General features: G+C 45.7%; 1 protein-coding gene across 5 annotated transcripts in view; it reads right to left on the bottom strand.

The window, feature by feature from the left end:
- Window positions 1-17,836, bottom strand: part of LOC113935495 (zinc finger protein 470) — a 47,751-nt gene that overhangs the window by 14,227 nt on the left and 15,688 nt on the right. For 2 of the 5 annotated variants that reach the window (XM_035724930.1, XM_035724931.1), the window contains exons 1-3: window positions 4,340-4,609; window positions 1,651-1,779; window positions 1,014-1,105 (exon numbers count right to left, since the gene is read on the bottom strand). In XM_035724930.1, coding sequence (XP_035580823.1) covers window positions 1,014-1,073 — 60 coding nt within the window. In that variant the 5' untranslated portion in view covers window positions 1,074-1,105; window positions 1,651-1,779; window positions 4,340-4,609. Of the gene's footprint in view, window positions 1-29; window positions 896-1,013; window positions 1,106-1,650; window positions 1,780-4,339; window positions 4,610-5,161; window positions 5,315-15,617; window positions 17,026-17,836 lie in introns of those variants that run through there. The other 3 variants (XM_027617483.2, XM_027617487.2, XM_027617486.2) reach the window with 3 other exon arrangements.

Genomic DNA, 17,836 nt, shown 5'->3' with positions numbered 1-17,836 from the left:
TAGAAAGAAAAAAGGATATAGAACATTACCTGGCATTTTCAGATGCTCATGATTCCAGGTCATGCATACGCTGGCTCAAATGCTGGCCTTCTCACCCACGCGTGCAGATATCTTCCTCTTCCCTCAAGTTACAACTCAGGAATCACACCTCCCAACCCCTCCTCCCTCCAACAGGGAGCATGACTGCAGGCTATATGCCATTAAAGGATCTCTCACCAAGGAGGCAAAAGGGAGCTAAAAATAAAGTAGATTTCCTCTTGCGAGATTGTGGCCTGTCACAAAGCTTCACCACTCCAGAGGAACGGACACCTTTTTCTAACTCACCCAAAGGTATTCATATGGCCTATGAATGGTCTTTCCTCACTACTCCGGAGGAAGTCTAGTCTAAACCTACAGCACTGATCACATTGTATAAATAAATGTTCGCTGCCTTTTCATTTCTCCAACAGATTATAAGCTCTATGAAAGCCAGGATGGCAACTTAGGAAGTAGGCAGATCACGGCTCTCAAATTTTCTCCAAGGACTGTATTTCTGTGTTGTCATATACTTATGAAAAACAGTACATGGAAAAGCTCAGAGTGGGTCATTTCTTGAATGAAAACTAAACAGCTATAGGAAGAAAAGGAAACTCTTGAGAGAGCACTAGGTTTTTGAGTCTGTCTCTATGGCCCCCATCACTCCCCAGAAAGGGAGGAAATAGGCCCCAGGGTGAACTCTTAAGCAGACACACTTCAGAAGGAAACAAACATTACCAAATCCTGGAAAGCAAGACTGTATTTTAAGAAGGAAAGAGGGAGGGTGCCGGGGGGGGCTCAGGTGGTTAAGCAACTGCCTTTGGCTCAGGTCATGATCCTGGAGTCTTGGGATCGAGTCCTGCATTGGGCTCCCTGCTCAGCGGGGAATCTGCTTCTCCCTCCCTCCCCCTTCTCATGTGCTCTCTCTCTTTCTCTCTCTAATAAATAAATAAAATCTTAAAAAAAAAAAAAAAAGGAAAGAGGAAATAGTAACTCACCAGGGACGAGGCTTTAAGAAGTTCAACTCCCATCACCTCCTCCTCTTCCTGGTTCCTCATTAGGAGAAGGCCTTTACCCTGAGAGGGCAGAGCTGGGAGAGGAGAAAGGAGTACTGAGAAGCTGCGCAGCTCTAATAATTACTGCCTAGAAACTCTTTCCTCCCTTCAGCTCCCTCTGTTCTCACTCCCCCACGCCCACCCCAAAATCCCCTCACAATCCAGGCACTCACAGGGACACCTGTAATTTACAGCTGGGGTTCTTCTCTGCTCTGAGTTTTCAGGCTGAACACAACTTCCTTCTCTCTCAAAGTCACCCATTCATTAACAACACTTAGAAAAAGCCATCTCCCGGAAGGGAAGTACTACCTCTGTTACAACAAAGAGTCCATGTGGCTTACAGAGACTGGACCAAACAAACAAACAAACAAACAAAAAAACACCAAGAGACCCATTTTGCTTTGTGACAAACTATAGTTTTAAAGAAGTCCCTTGCCCACTCCGAGCCAAGTTTCTTCAATCAGAAAGAGTTTGAGAAACAGAAACTTGCTCAGTGGGGGTTGTGGGATCTCAACCCTTGGGGTTATTTACCCTCTCACAGTCACTTTTTCAACTGTCTGAAGTGGTTAAGGATACTGACCTCAAGCAGCTGTAGAGGGGATTACATGAGAGTCAGTACAGAAGGGACTCGGGAGTCAGCCAGTTCCGCATCTGAATCCTGGCTCCTCCACTCGTGATTACTTGTCCTCTGCATGCTTCAGTGTCCTATCTGTAAAAAGGAGGTAGTTTCCGCTTTGTGATGTGATATATTTATGTGATATTTGGTGTTACTCAGCAAAATCAGCAAAGAACAGTATGGCTGCGAGCTGCGCTTCCTCCCACTGTTTCTCTCTCCTCACTCTGGTAGCAGGGAGAGGGGTGCAGCAGAGAAGTGCCAGGCAGGAATGGGAAGAGTTCTGTAACCTTGCCCTGGAAAGGCAGGGATCCCTCTTCATTTCCAGAGGAGGCTGTGAACATGCCCTCACCTGCAAGCCCCATGCCACAATGTCCCGGGGGCCAGGGCCTTAGACCTGGTCAAGGGACTCTGGACAGGTCAGCCTCACACTCTGGCACCAGGCCCCCCACCCACACACACCTCCTTACTCCCTGGGCAGGTCAGCCTCACACTCCGCAGGAACCACTCCCCCACGACTCTCTGGACAGGTCAGCCTCACGCTCCGGTTCCAGGGACTCCCCCCCCCCCAACTCTCTGGACAGGTCAGCCTCATGCTCCGGTTCCAGGGACTCCCCCCCCCAACTCTCTGGACAGGTCAGCCTCACGCTCCGGGCCCAGGGACACCCCCCCTTCCCCAGCACTCTGGACAGGTCACCCTCACGCTCCGGGCCCAGGGACATCACCCCCCCCCCAACTCTCTGGACAGGTCAGCCTCACGCTCCGGGCCCAGGGACACCCCCCCTTCCCCGGCACTCTGGACAGGTCAGCCTCACGCTCCGGGCCCAGGGACATCACCCCCCACCCCCGAACTCTCTGGACAGGTCAGCCTCACGCTCCGGGCGCAGGGACTCCCCCCCAACTCTCTGGACAGGTCAGCCTCACACTCTGGTTCCAGGGACTCCCCCCTCAACTCTCTGGACAGGTCAGCCTCACGCTCCGGGCGCAGGGACTCCCCCCCCAACTCTCTGGACAGGTCAGCCTCACGCTCCGGGCCCAGACACATCATTCCCCCCCCCCCGCCGGACAGGTCAGCCTCACCCTCCGGGCCCAGGGACATCACCCCCCCCCAACTCTCTGGACAGGTCAGCCTCACGTTCCGGTTCCAGGGACTCCCCCCCAACTCTCTGGACAGGTCAGCCTCACGCTCCGGTTCCAGGGACTCTCCCCCCCAACTCTCTGGACAGGTCAGCCTCACGTTCCGGTTCCAGGGACTCCCCCCCAACTCTCTGGACAGGTCAGCCTCACGTTCCGGTTCCAGGGACTCCCCCCCCCAACTCTCTGGACAGGTCAGCCTCACGCTCCGGGCCCAGACACATCATTCCCCCCCTCCCGGACAGGTCAGCCTCAAGCTCCGGTTCCAGGGACATCACCCCCCCCCAACTCTCTGGACAGGTCAGCCTCACGCTCCGGTTCCAGGGACATCACCCCCCCCCCAACTCTCTGGACAGGTCAGCCTCACGCTCCGGGCCCAGACACATCATTCCCCCCCCCCCCCGGACAGGTCAGCCTCACGCTCCGGTTCCAGGGACATCACCCCCCCCAACTCTCTGGACAGGTCAGCCTCACGCTCCGGGCCCAGACACATCATTCCCCCCCCCCCCGGACAGGTCAGCCTCAAGCTCCGGTTCCAGGGACATCACCCCCCCCAACTCTCTGGACAGGTCAGCCTCACGCTCCGGTTCCAGGGACATCACCCCCCCCCCAACTCTCTGGACAGGTCAGCCTCCCGCTCCGGGCCCAGACACATCATTCCCCCCCCCCCCGGACAGGTCAGCCTCACGCTCCGGTTCCAGGGACCTCCCCCCCAACTCTCTGGACAGGTCAGCCTCACGCTCCGGGCACAGGGACTCCCCCCCCAACTCTCTGGACAGGTCAGCCTCACGCTCCGGTTCCAGGGACTCCCCCCCAACTCTCTGGACAGGTCAGCCTCACGCTCCGGTTCCAGGGACTCCCCCCCAACTCTCTGGACAGGTCAGCCTCACGCTCCGGTTCCAGGGACTCCCCCCCAACTCTCTGGACAGGTCAGCCTCATGCTCCGGTTCCAGGGACTCCCCCCCCCAACTCTCTGGACAGGTCAGCCTCACGTTCCGGTTCCAGGGACTCCCCCCCAACTCTCTGGACAGGTCAGCCTCACGCACCGGTTCCAGGGACCTCCTCCCCAACTCTCTGGACAGGTCAGCCTCACGCTCCGGGCCCAGGGACATCACCCCCCCCAACTCTCTGGACAGGTCAGCCTCACGCACCGGTTCCAGGGACTCCCCCCCAACTCTCCGGACAGGTCAGCCTCACGCTCGGGTTCCAGGGACATCACCCCCCCCCAACTCTCTGGACAGGTCAGCCTCACGCTCCGGTTCCAGGGACTCCCCCCCCCAACTCTCTGGACAGGTCAGCCTCACGCACCGGTTCCAGGGACTCCCCCCCCAACTCTCTGGACAGGTCAGCCTCACGCTCCGGTTCCAGGGACTCCCCCCCCAACTCTCTGGACAGGTCAGCCTCACGCTCCGGGCGCAGGGACCCCCCCGACTCTGGACTCCTGGGTCCGCCGGCTCCCGCGGCCGGGGACGCCCTCCTCCGGCACTCGCGCCGCCGTGCCCCAGCCCCCTGACACCCTCACCTGTGCCCTCAGCCCCGGTCCACGCCTCCAGCCTCACGGCCCCGACCCGGCCCGCGCCGGGCTCGCGGCGGCGGCGGCCGCGGGAGTGCGCCGGGCTGGCCTCCCTCGGGAGGCTGTCCGGGGCACCGCCTCGCGCCGTCATCAGTTCCCGCACGCCCCGCCGCCCACGGGCGGCCGGACTCGCGCGGCCCCACCTCCCAAACAGGCCGGCAGCCGCGGCTCGGGAGCGCACCGGCTTTCTCAGCCCCCACCCGCCCGCTGTCGCCGGCACTCCGGGTCCCCGCCGGAAGTAGGCGTGTCCTCCGCCGCAACGGCCCCTGGGGAGGGTAGTCCAGACCGGGCGGCGCGCTGCCCGGCTTGGTTCCCCCCAGCTGCGGGCTGGGGACCGCTACCCTCAGCTCCCTGTAGAGGCCCGCCGGCGCGGAAGAGAGCCGCCCAGAAGCCTCTCAGCCCCGGCTCTGGGTGCTCCAAGTACAGCGTACCTCCCTGAAGCGAGCTGAGCCCCGAGGATTCTGGGAGCCCCCGCCAGGCTCCGAGTGCGCAGGCGCCGCCGTGAGGCGCCCAAGGCGGAGGCCTGGGTCCCCTCGCCCCCGCGCCTGCGGGATCGCGGGGGGCGTGCGGCGCGCAGGCGCGTGGGCAGTGGGCGGGGCTTAGGGCCCTGGGGCCGAGCCTTAGCGAAAGGAGGTGAGTGAAGACGTGGGTTTTGCTTGGTGTTTTGTGCGCTTCTGTGATTTGTGACTTTCTGAGTGTGTGTGTGTAACCTTAGTTCATCCCCAGCCCTCCCTCTGATGGAATCTACGCCGCCAGCCCCTTTTTTCTCACCTTTTGCGAGAATGAGCGCCCCATGAAGACACACAGCTTGTAAGTCCTGTTTAGGGCTGTGTTCCCAGGGCCGGAAAGACTAGCACGTAGTAGGTGCTCACTAAAGAAATAAAATTGCAGCGTGTGCTGAGGCCGGTCCACCACACGTTAACCCCAAGCAGCATAGCCCCATGCGGAGCTGGATTTCCGGGACCCAGTCTCCCTGACTTGGTGAACCCCATCACGAAGTGAACTCGAGCTCTGAGGATGTCATCTCTAAGAAACTGCCTGTGGAATCTTAGTGTTTGTGACACTTTGTGGTTAGAATCGGGTAAAAAGCTATACCGATACCTTCCACTTTAGAAGTAACGTAGAAAGAGCTTGGAAACCTTCACTCACATCTTCACAAGAAAAACGCTCAACAAACTGAAAATCAACTTTTTTTTTTTTTAAGGTCCATCAGAGAATTGAAGTCACAAAGGAAACCACACCCCAAAATTTGGAGAGACAGGCTAATACAGAAAATCATGGCAAGTATGAGCTTACCTGAAGCAGAAGGTGCTTCTGATACAAACTCTTAGCTGGTAATTTTGATGAACTGGAGGCTTAGCATGGACTAACTTGTGCTTTGAAAATTCCTGGGGGCCTAGTCTTGGAGGGCCCCATTTTCATGGATCTTACCTCCAGGAACTCCACCATGTTCTAACATTAAAGATAGGGGTGGGAGGAAACTCCTTCAGTCTGGGGCAGGGAGAGGGGAAAAGTAAACATTTTAGAGTGCACTCAGAACATTCTCCATAACAAAGTCCTGCACTCTTAGAAAAACTACATACCAGAGCCTTTTTGAACCGGGAGGAAGGGCAATTTGGCAGCTCCAGCCCCTTTAGCCTTCCTGCCTCAGTAAGGGCTAAGAAGCACTTCTGAGGATCACAGCCCAAGGACTCAAGCCCCTTGAAAAGCTGAGATTTAATCGTAAGATCATACAATAGTTCCCCTTTCCCATATTAGACTACCACACCAACAGGGCTGCAGTATAGTAACAGCAGATTACAACAAGCTGCAAGACACAAACTCTATAAAAAGTCCTTCTTATAGTTAGGGAAATGTAAAGATTTCAGGGAGGAAAAAAAGCAAAGAAACTAAAGAAAACCAAAACCTCTGGCACCAACAGGTACAGCAAACATTAGACACAAGCCTGGCCAAATTAACATAAAACCTTACACTAAAAGTCTAATTACCTTAGTTACTAGTATATAGTACATCATGTCCAGCTTTCAACAAAAAATTACTGGGCATGGGCGCCTGGGTGGCTCAGTTGTTGAGTGTCGGCCTTCCGCTCAGATCATGATCCCAGGGTCCTGGGATCGAGCCCCGCATTGGGCTCCCTGCTCAGCAGGAAGCCTGCTTCTCCCTCTCCCACTCCCCCTGCTTCTGTTCCCTCTCTCACTGTGTCTCTTTCTATCAAATAAATAAAATATTTAAAAAATATGTATTTAAAAAAATTACTAGGCATGCACAAGAGAAAAACAGTCTGAGGAAACAAAACAAGCATTAGAGCCAGATTCGGACATGGCAGAGATTTTGGAATTATCATACCAGGAATTTAAAATGAACATGATTAATATGTTAGGTGACTAATGGGAAAAGTGCAAAAACTTAAACATGCAAAAACAGAGGGATAATGTAAGCATAGAGATGGAAGCTCTAAGAAAGGGCCAAAAGGAAATGCTAGAAAGTTAAAGCACTGTACCAGAAATGAAGACTGCCTTTGATGGGTTCATTAATAGACCAGACACAGCTGAGGAAAGAATGAGTAAATTTGAGGATATGTCAATAGAAACTTTCCAAACTGAGATACAAAGAGAAACAAAGAATGAAAAAAAAAAAAACCACCCCGGAATATCCATGAACCATGGGACAATTACAAAAGGTATAACATATGCATAATTTTAATGCCAATAAAATAAAGGAAAATAAATATTTGAAGTACTAATGGCTGAGCATGTCCAAAGTTAAAATGACAGACACCAAGCCACAGATCCAGGAAGCACAGAGAATACCATGTGGTACAAATACACACACACACACCTCTAGGCATATCATATTCAAGATACATAAGATCAAAGATAAAGAAAATCTTGAAGGAAGACAGAGGGAAAACCCTAAGAGAGGAAAGAAAACAGAATAATATAAAAGTCTTCAATTAAGGCCGCCTGTTAACCATCTGCCTTCAGCTTGGGTCATGATCCCGAGGGTCCTGGGATCGAGTCCCATATCAGGCTTCCTGCTCAGCAGGGAGTCTGCTTCTCCCTCTCCCTCTGCTGCTGGTCTCTCTCTGTCAAATAAATAAAATCTTTTTAAAAAAAAATCTCAAAACCAAAGATGGCATAAAGGAGAAACAAAATATTGATTATGTAAGTTGACTTGTCAATCTGGCACTCCTGCTAATGCTCTTACAGGTTGGTCTTTACAGGTAGATCCTCATATCTACCAATTATGACAGTACTACTCTCTTCCTATCAGTACATCTCTTAATTCCTTCTTTCCTTAGAGGATGGCTGGACCTCCAGTACCATGTTAATCAGTAGCAGCAATACTGGATGTACCTGCCCTATTCTTAATATCGAAGTGAGAACATTAGGTATTATTGTGCTTCATGCAATTGTACTGTTATGTATACTGTTTATTTGTGGTCTATTTGACACTTTTCTACATTAAGGTAATCATATAATTTTTCTCTTTTATTAATGTGGTAAAAGAGTGATTGATAGATTTCCTGATGTTGAGCCATCCTTGCATTTTGTGGAAAAAAAACACTATTTGATCATGACACGTTAATTTTTAAGCTGGTGAATATAGTGAGCTAATTATGTAAAATTTTAACAGTCATGTTCATATGTGAAACAGACCTTTTCATTATCGTATGTTGTTCTTATTTTGGAAATAAGATTATATGAACTTTATAAAATGAGCTGGGCAGCTTTTACTCTTTTTTCCATTTCTTGAAATAACTTTTGTAAGATAGGAATTTCTTGATAGTTTGGTAGAGTTTGCTTTCAAAGCCATCTGAAAGGGATTTTTCTAGGATAAGAGGTCTTTGACAACCTTTTGCCTTGATTTATTATTCTCTATATTGGCGCACCTGAGTGGCTCAGTCGGTTAAGCATCTGACTCGATTTCAGCTCAGGTCATGATCTCAGGGTCCTGGGATCGAGCCCCATGTTGGACTCTTCACTCATCAGGGAGTCTGCTTGAGATTCTCTTCCTCTCCCTCTGCACCAGTTGCTCTCTCTAAAATAAATAAATCTTAAAAAAGTAATATTCCCTATATTTCCTCATGCAATTATATATTTCTCAAAGAGTTTATTCCCTTCATTTAGATTTCAAAAACTATATAGTTGGGTGTTCAATTCTCTATCATGTCTAAAGTCACTGCCCTTAGTCTGTTCTGCATTTTTTTTAAATTTTTTTGTGTTATGTTAGTCACCATACAATACATCATTAGTTTTTGATGTAGTGATCCATGATCCATTGTTTTCGTATAACACCCAGTGCTCCATCAGTATGTGCCCTTCTTAATACCCATCACTGGGCTAACCCATCCCCCACCCCCCGAGAACCCTCAGTTTGTTCCTCAGAGTCCATAGTCTCTCATGGTTCGTCTCCCCCTCCGATTACCCCCCCCATTTTTCCCTTCCTGCTCCTAATGTCCTCCTTGCTGTTCCTTATGTTCCACAAATAAGTGAAACCATATGATAATTGACTTTCTCTGCTTGACTTATTTCACTTAGCATCATCTCCTCCAGTCCCATCCATGTTGATGTAAAAGTTGGGTATTCATCCTTTCTGATGGCTGAGTGATATTCCATTGTATACATGGACCACATCTTCTTTATCCATTCATCTGTTGAAGGGCATCTCAGCTCTTTCCACAGTTTGGCTATTGCGGACATTGCTGCTATGAACATTGGGGCATTTTTCTCTTATCTTTTTGTTGTTGTTATTGATGTTGTTCAGTTGGTTTAAAAAAACCTTTCTTTCTTCAGAGGCTTGGATGCATTCTGCATGTTTTCAAAGATAGAGCTTCTGCTTCTGTTAATCTTCTGTCTTCTGCACCTTATTGTTTTTCTCTCTTCTTGTCTCACTGCATTGCTCTTTAATACATTTTGGTAGGTGATTCACTTGGCTGAACTTAATCTCCAAACTCTGACTCTCTGGAGATAGGTAGTCACTGAAGCCATAATTTATTAAGTTCTTTCAGCCTTAGCTGGGATGCCTAGAGTTTGTCCAATGCTTGCATAAATAAAAGATTAGTCAGAAATTTTGAACTTTAAGTGCTGGTGAAGGCTTTAAAAAAAAAGTGAGGAAAAACCTTGTTAGAAATGGAAGAAAGAGGGTTCTTGTTATGTAGTGACAGGGTTTTTCAACCCTACTATTTGCAACTAATGTGGAGAGTAGAACTGGGTGACCTGAGGAGAATTTCACCAGCGTGTTGAAAATGTTACCTGCTTTTTTTTTTCTTGCTGCTTATAGAAACATGCAAAGGAGAGAGATAAATTGAGGGAAAGACTATTAGCAAGAAGCCAGGACTTGATGGTTTTGAATATCTATAGCCTCTGTAGATGGCAGATGGTGCTAAAATCAAGAAATGGCATCCAAGCAAAGATAAAATCCAGGGTACTGCTCAGGAACTGGTCTAGAGAGAAAAAAGTATGACGGTAAAATCTATTGGAACCTCAGAAAGATCAAAACTGGTATCTCAGAGTGCTATTTAATGACACATGGCTGTGGTTTTTGTGCAACGGGGTGAACCCCAGTGGGATTCACACAAAGTCCACAGAGTTTTCAAGAGAATTATCTCAGAAGATATACTGCCAACTTGGAGTGAAAGGGGCAGAAAATACAAAATAGAGACCACTGATTCCCAAAATTCAAATGCCATCACGCAAGATTAGGAAACTACTGAGCTGCAAACACACGGCAGAACTGAGAGTTCAGAATGTGAATTATTCCCAGGCCTTGAGACCTAATCAAGGAATTTCCAAACATTTTTCTGTCCAGATTTCCGAATTGCTATGCACCAGTGATTTCGCTGTGTTACCTGCAGGAGAGGAGGACTGGGGCGGGGTGGGGGTGGGGGGCAGCAGATAGTGTCTTACTTCCAGAGGTCTGTAGATCAAGAGGAGCTGTCCTTAAGAACCTGCACCTTACTAGCCTCATCAGCACCCAAACCTAATTCAGAGGACAAGATTCTTAATTTTGAGCTAGTGCTATAAGGAGATGAGACTTTGGTGGGGCGGGGGGGGCGGCTTTTGGAAGGGGGGTGAGTGTGTTTTTCAAGTAAAAGGACATGAATCACCAAGGAGTCTGTCAGATCCCGATTGGGATCCATAAAGATGGCTCCCAATGATCCTGCCTCCTGTTATTTGTACTCTTTTGTAACCCTTTCCCCTTGGAAATGAGCTGGACCTCATGACCACTTCTAATTAACCGAATACAAAAAGAAGGGATGTCAAAAAGAAGGGATGTCACTACCTAATAATAGGTTACAAAAGGACTTTGGCTTCTGTCTTAGGTACCCTCTCTTGCCTGCTCACTTTCAAGGAAGGCAGATGCCATGCTGTGAGCTGCCCATGTGGAAAGAACTGATGTGCCCAGCCAAAAGCCAGCAAGGACCCCCAACCCAGCCAACATTTTAAATAAGTGCGTTTGGAAGATGATTCTCCTCCAATAAAGCCTTCAGATGACTGCAGCTTTGGCCAACAACTTGCCTGCAGCCTTGTGGGAGCTGAGGCACCCAGGTAAGCTATGCCTGGATTCCTTTCGCAAATTGTAAGATAATAAATATGTTTTAAGCCACTATGCTTTAGGGTCCTTTGTTACATAATAGCTAACGATCTTACCACCACAACTCTTACTCTATGATACAGCAAGTTAAAGTAGGGATCCTAGGGGCGCCTGGGTGGCTCAGTCTTTAAGTGTCTGCCTTTGGCTCAGGTCATGATCCCAGGGTCCTGGGATCGAGCCCCGCATAGGGCTCCCTGCTCCGCGGGAAGCCTGCTTCTCCCTCTCCCACTCCCCCTGCTTGTGTTCCCTCTCTCGCTGTGTCTCTCTCTGTTGGGTAAATAAATAAAATCTTTTTAAAAATAAATAAATAAAAAAAAATAATAATAAAGTAGGGATCCTATCGGTAATCAAAGATACCATATGGATTAGAATGACAGTAGCTACTATGATCAAAACCCAAGTGTCATCACTTTAACACATACAAGTTTATTTCTCACTCACGTAATAATCCATTGCTGGTGCTCCTGGGTGACTGATGGCTTTTCTCCAAATAGTGGTTTAGGGGCCCAGAGTTCTTCCTTCTTGCAAGTTTGCCATTCCATATTATCAAGATTCTTCTTCCAGCTGGACAGTATGTCATCTTATTAACAGAGCCCCAACTGACATACTGCTATTCAAACCACATTGAAGAAAATTAGTCTAATAGCCATAACCAGAAGCAATAGTGGCTGAGTAATGTAGGATGTGCCTGGATACTCACTTTCCAGAATCAATTCCAGACGATAGAAAAAGCACAAACTTTGGTGGTCATCTCGTCATAACACAGATATTAACAAATACCCATGACTTTGGAAAATAATCATATTATGGGTTTTTGGTAACTGGACCTGCTATAAGCTAAACTAGATAATAATTCCCCTATAAGCCAACATTTGCATAAATGCAAGTCTTTTAGGAATTCCAGTGGAAATGTTCATAGTGATTTTAATTACAATCATTCAAGAGTGCTCAGTCCCTTTTCTATTGACACAAATCAATGTGTGACTTGGCAGCCATGCCATGAAATGCCCTTAATTAAAACAAAACCCTAATGCAGTTTCGATCCTGGGGACCAGTTATTAAATACAGTGGAAATAGGGCACCTGGGTGGCTCAGTCGTTAAGCATCTGCCTTCGGCTCAGGTCATGATCCCAGGGTCCTGGGATCGAGCCCCGCATCGGGCTCCCTGCTCCGCGGGAAGCCTGCTTCTCCCTCTCCCACTCCCCCTGCTTGTGTTCCCTCTCTTGCTGTGTCTCTGTCAAATAAATAAAATCTTTAAAAAAAAAAAGTTTCTATCTTTTGACAATAATCAATCCTGATTATTCCACTTCTCTATCCTTTGCTAATCGTTCTCCAATATCAGTTGCCATGTGGACTAGCTTTCTTTGAGAACAAAAGCAGAGTTAAAATCAGAAATTAAATATTGAGGGGCGCCTGGGTGGCTCAGTTGGTTAAGCGACTGCCTTCGGCTCAGGTCATGGTCCTGGAGTCCCGGGATCGAGTCCCACATCGGGCTCCCTGCTCGGCGGGGAGTCTGCTTCTCCCTCTGACCCTCCCCCTTCTCATGTGCTCTCATTCTCTCTCTCAAATAAATAAAATCTTTTAAAAAAAAAGAAATTAAATATTGGAAGAATATCAAGTACCTCACTGATCTAAAGAACCGAACAAGGATCTGAGAAAGGTTTTAGTGGATCAGAGTGGTAGGTGGGGATGCAGAAATCTTCATGCTGCTGCCAAAGGATGACTCAACTCCCAACTACAGTACTTCAGCCCAGGAGTGATATTTCACGTTCTTAACAGTTAGTTACAAAAGGGCCCCAACCAATCACAATGAATACTGAAAGAAAACATCCGTTATGCCATATATAAGGCTGAATATTGGCCCTGCTCCTGTCCCTATGTCTCCAATCAAAACACAAAGAATAAAAATCTAATTGGCTTAATTGGATCCACGTGTGACTGTGGAACACCACAGATGAAGAAAGTGAACATGCCAACAAAGAGCTAGAGTGTGTGTTAAAGACAAAAACAGATTTCAACATACATACTGAAAAGTGTGTGTATATACACACATGCACATATATATTCAATATTAATTATGACGCTATGACTACAAGATTTCACACATTAGGTTTTGCAAGTCACATATCTCATTTAATATATTGTGGACGGACAACTCTCCATAGAAGCTTACACAGACTTTAACCTCTTTCTACTAACCAGACAATATAGTATTGAATAATCACAGTTTAATGAACCTGCTTGGCAGGACACTGAAATCCTATTTATCATAATTACAACAATTTTACAATAAACATTATTTACATCTATTTATTCCAATGGGACAAAATTCCTAGACCTAGGATTATTGTTTCAAAAGGAACGCATATTTATAATGTTGATAAGTCATACTATGTGGCCATCCAAAAAGGAGACAAATTTACACAGCTAATGATCAAATATCTGTTTTCCCACACTGATGCCAGTACCGGATATTATCCAAATTTTAGATTTTAATCCATCTGAAAGCTAAGAAAATTTGTTTTCATTTTTAATTTTCCGATTAGCGAGGCTAAGAAATTTAGATTTTCTCTATTCATTTGAATTCTTCAACCAACATGCCTTGTTGGTATGCACTGCCAATTTTCCCCCTACTTCTTTGTATGTGTAATGGCACTTTGTTCCCAGAGGACCTATTTTTTCATATAACTTGTATTATTTTGTCGTCTTTTACATCTTGTTGGTGACTTCCACCATGCTGAAGTTTTAAATCTTTGTCCAGGCCAACTTACTCCCTTCCTCATGTCTCCTAGGACCCCATGTCCTACTTAGTAAAGACGTCCTTTTTATGTTTGCTTCTTACATATCATTTCATAATTAGAAATGTTAAATACAACTGCATATTTTTCTGTAAGGTATGTGTGCTTTTTTTCTTTAAGAGGGTGGATAACCAACTGTCAAAACATTTCCCCCAATAACAAAAAAACAGTCTTACTATATACCAAAATCTGAAATGCGAAGAAACCTATTTCAAAAATGCCCTGCTATGCTTGCCCAATTATCTTTCCTTGGGTAGTTTCAACTAAAACAAAGTAAACATATCCTTACTGGGACTCTGTTGTGAATGACAATTTACAAACACGTTCACAGTATTGTTTCATCTAGAAAAATGTATGTCTCCTCTATGGACATATTTTCCTATTTCAATAGTTTAATAATTCCCTTTCACCTCTACTCATAAGTTGCCTTATAGTTTGTCTTGTTTTGGAAGTGAGAGTTGTATTATACACTTAGAAATAATTAGAACCTTTAGTATATTCCTCTCTGTGCCAGAGTAGGGGTTGGCAAACTTCTTCTGTAAGAGGACCGAGTAGATACTTGAGGCTTTGTGGGCCATATTGGCTCTGTTGCAGCTACTCAACTCTGCCACTGTGGAGTGAAAGCAGCCACAGGAAAATGTGAACAAATGAGTGTGTCTGTAAGCCAATAAAACTTCATTTACAGACGCTGAATTTTAAATTTAATGTAACTTTCACATTGTCACAAAATATTCTTTTTGTTTGTTCAACCATTTAAAAACATTTTTAATTTAGATCATGGAAAACCAGTGAGACTTTGGTCATTGGGTTAGTCTGCTGACACCTACATTAGAATGGTTTACCTCAAGGTTGACAGTTCCTTAAAAGTTGAAGCAAGTTCATTCGTAAGCCCAGGTGATTTTAAATAGATCAGATCTTTCCAAATTTTCTAATTCTTGAGTAACATGTCAGTAGTTTACCTTTGTACATATAAATCTTGCATTTTTTTTCTGATTGTTTCTTGTTCTAAGAGGCCTACTGATCCATGTTCTCTACACACTTCCTAAGACTGTTGTCAGATGTATAGTAAAGCTGAATTCTCTCACCAATAAAGTCACATCACCTTACATTTATGCAGATGAGATGGGAAACCATAGTTCTAACTCAACATTATGGAAAAAAGTTTTAAACCACCACTGGCAAAACCTCGCTGACTACCTTGAAACTTCTGTTTCTGATCTAAACTGGTTTCTCCTGGCCTCCTCCTATGCATCATTTTTATTCAGAGCTGACTGTGGTAACTCTTCAATGTCCTAAAATAATGTTTTACTCAACACTTGGTCTGGACCAGGCTCTGTGCTAAGCACATCTTACGTATTAACCAATTTAAAGGATCTCAACACAAGTTTTTACCTAAGAAGTGAATGAATTGTATTTACACTTAAAAAAAATCAATCTGACTGCAATGTGAAGAACAAACTCATAAAGGACAACAAAACCAACCAAACAGAGGGACCAGTTTTTAAACTAATGGAGCAGTCCAGCTGAAATAACAATGTTGAGACTACGGTGATGGGAGTGAGGACGGACCCCAGAGAAATCTGGGAAGCAGATCCACAGGATTCGATGTGGAAGGTAAAGAGGGGCGTGCTGACGACTCTCCATTATGAATTCTCTGATGAGCAAGGTGTGCGGTCTGCCTGAAGACTTTTCTGCTTTTCTTATAGGATCTCTCTCCAGTGTGGACTCTTTTATGTTGATTAAGATGTCCGATTTGGATGAAGGTTTTCCTACATTCTTTGCATTCATATGGTTTCTTTCCAGAATGAATTCTCTGATGGACACTAAGGGACTGACGATGGCTAAAGGCTTTGCCACATGCGCTACATTCATAAGGTTTCTCTCCCGTATGACTTCTGCGATGACAGATAAGTGAGGACTTTGTCTTGAATGCCTTCCCACATTCAATACATTCATAAGGTCTTTGGCCAGTGTGAAGCCTCTGATGTTGAGTACAGGATGAGTTATCACCAAAGGCCTTCCCACATTCGATACATTTATAGGGTTTCTCTCCAGTGTGAACCCTCTGGTGTTGAATAAGGTGTGTGGTTTGGCTAAAGGCTTTACCACATTCCTTACACTCATATGGTTTCTCTCCTGTATGAGTTTTCTGATGCTGTGCAAGGTGAGCCTTCTGGGTGAATGCTTTACTACAAACCTTACATTCATAGGGCTTCTCTCCAGTATGAATTCTCTGATGAGTAGCCAGCTGTGAACTGATACTGAAGGATTTACCACATTCCCCACATTCAAAGGGTTTCTCTCCAGTATGGATCCTCAAATGACTAGCAAGGTGTATATTCTGCCTAAAAGCTTTCCCACATTCTTTACATTTAAAAGGCTTTTCTCCAGAATGCACTCTTTGATGTTGAGTGAGTGATGCATGATGGCTGAAGGCTTTTCTGCAAACATCACATTCATATGGTTTTTCTCCAGTATGAATCCTTTGATGTACAGTAAGTGATGAGCCATATCTAAAGGATTTGTCACATACATCACATTTGTAGGGTTTCTCTCCAGTATGAATTCTCCTATGTTGATTAAGTCCTATGTGATCACTGAAGGCTTTCCCACAATCGATGCAATCAAAGGGTTTCTCCCCAGTGTGGTAATATCTCCAGTGACGAATAAGGGATGTGTTCTGTATGAAAGCTTTCCCACATTCGATACATTCATAAGGCTTCTTGCCAGTGTGACATCTTTGATGTCTAGCAAAGGATGAGCCATCACTGAAGGCCTTTCCACATTCATTACATTTATAGGGTTTCTCCCCAGTATGAATTCTCTGATGAACAGTAAGGGATGAGCTCTGGGTAAAAGTTTTCTTACATTCATTACATTTGAAAAGTTTTTTTCCTGCATAAATTCCTGGATGTTTTATTACCACTGAATTTTTGGGAAAATTTTTCTTAACTGAATCACAATTATGAATTCTCTCTTCTGAAATGTCCAAATGAAACCATCTTCCAGATTTATTAAAAGTACATTCTCTTTCCTTAGAGAGGGTTTTGTTATGAGTGATTGCCTCTTGCCTGAATTGTGTCTCCTGACCTGCCAGCTTCCTTTCAAACATACCCTCGGAATCCCAATTTTCTCTGAAAGTGGAACACTCCAAATTCGTGTTTGAAGTTCTATCTGTTACTTCAGTGAATGAATCTTGCTTTGAAAATAATTCCTGGGTCTCATTTATAGATTGCTGGCCTGAAAGATATCAAGAAAACAAATATTTCCTTTATTGTGTGCTAGAAAAAGGAATTTGCTAAAAGAAAAATTGTGGATGAATTCACTAATTGGTGAAATAAGCCCTAATTAAACCACATAAACTATGTGGCTCTAAAACACATAAACATGCAGTTGACAATGTATGTAAGTAAGCCCCAGCATGAATTTATACAGGAGCCTACAAGAGGTAAGCAGAAAAGAATTAAATATATGTGGAATCAGTTACATATTAGGAGAAGGGAATTGGGAAAATGTTCTGCAATCACACCACCTAAGAATGATGACATTCATTGCCTTTACTCTCTCTCCTGTCCTGTCTTGCTTCAGTGCCGGCAGTCATAACATCATGAAAGCACCAAAAAGACAAAGTATTCATTAACGTTTATCAGGACTGGGACGCCTGGGTGGCTCAGTCTGTTAAGCGTCTGCCTTCAGCTCAGGTCATGATCCCAGGGTCCTGGGATCGAGTCCCACATTGGGCTCCCTGCTCAGTGGGGAGCCGCTTCTTCCTCTACCCCTGCTTGTGTTCCCTTTCTCGCTGTGTCTCTCTCTGTGAATTAAAATCTTAAAAAAACAAAACAAAAATAACCATTTATCAAGATTACCTGAAAGCTGGTCATTCCCCTACAACCGGAAAATAAGGTTTCTGCTAACCACATCTTATTTAATTTCAACAAAACCTACATTACCAACCAAAAGCTGAAGCTCAGTAGACACATACAATCATTTTTACATTCACCTGCATGCTTTCATAGGCCTGACACTTTTCTGGCTGTTTATTAATTAATTC

This window comes from Zalophus californianus, chromosome 17 (genome assembly GCF_009762305.2).
Source record: "Zalophus californianus isolate mZalCal1 chromosome 17, mZalCal1.pri.v2, whole genome shotgun sequence".
Classification (NCBI taxonomy): domain Eukaryota; kingdom Metazoa; phylum Chordata; class Mammalia; order Carnivora; family Otariidae; genus Zalophus; species Zalophus californianus.
Note: the sequence above shows the minus strand (reverse complement) of the source record. Positions and strands in the feature narration are given on the sequence as shown.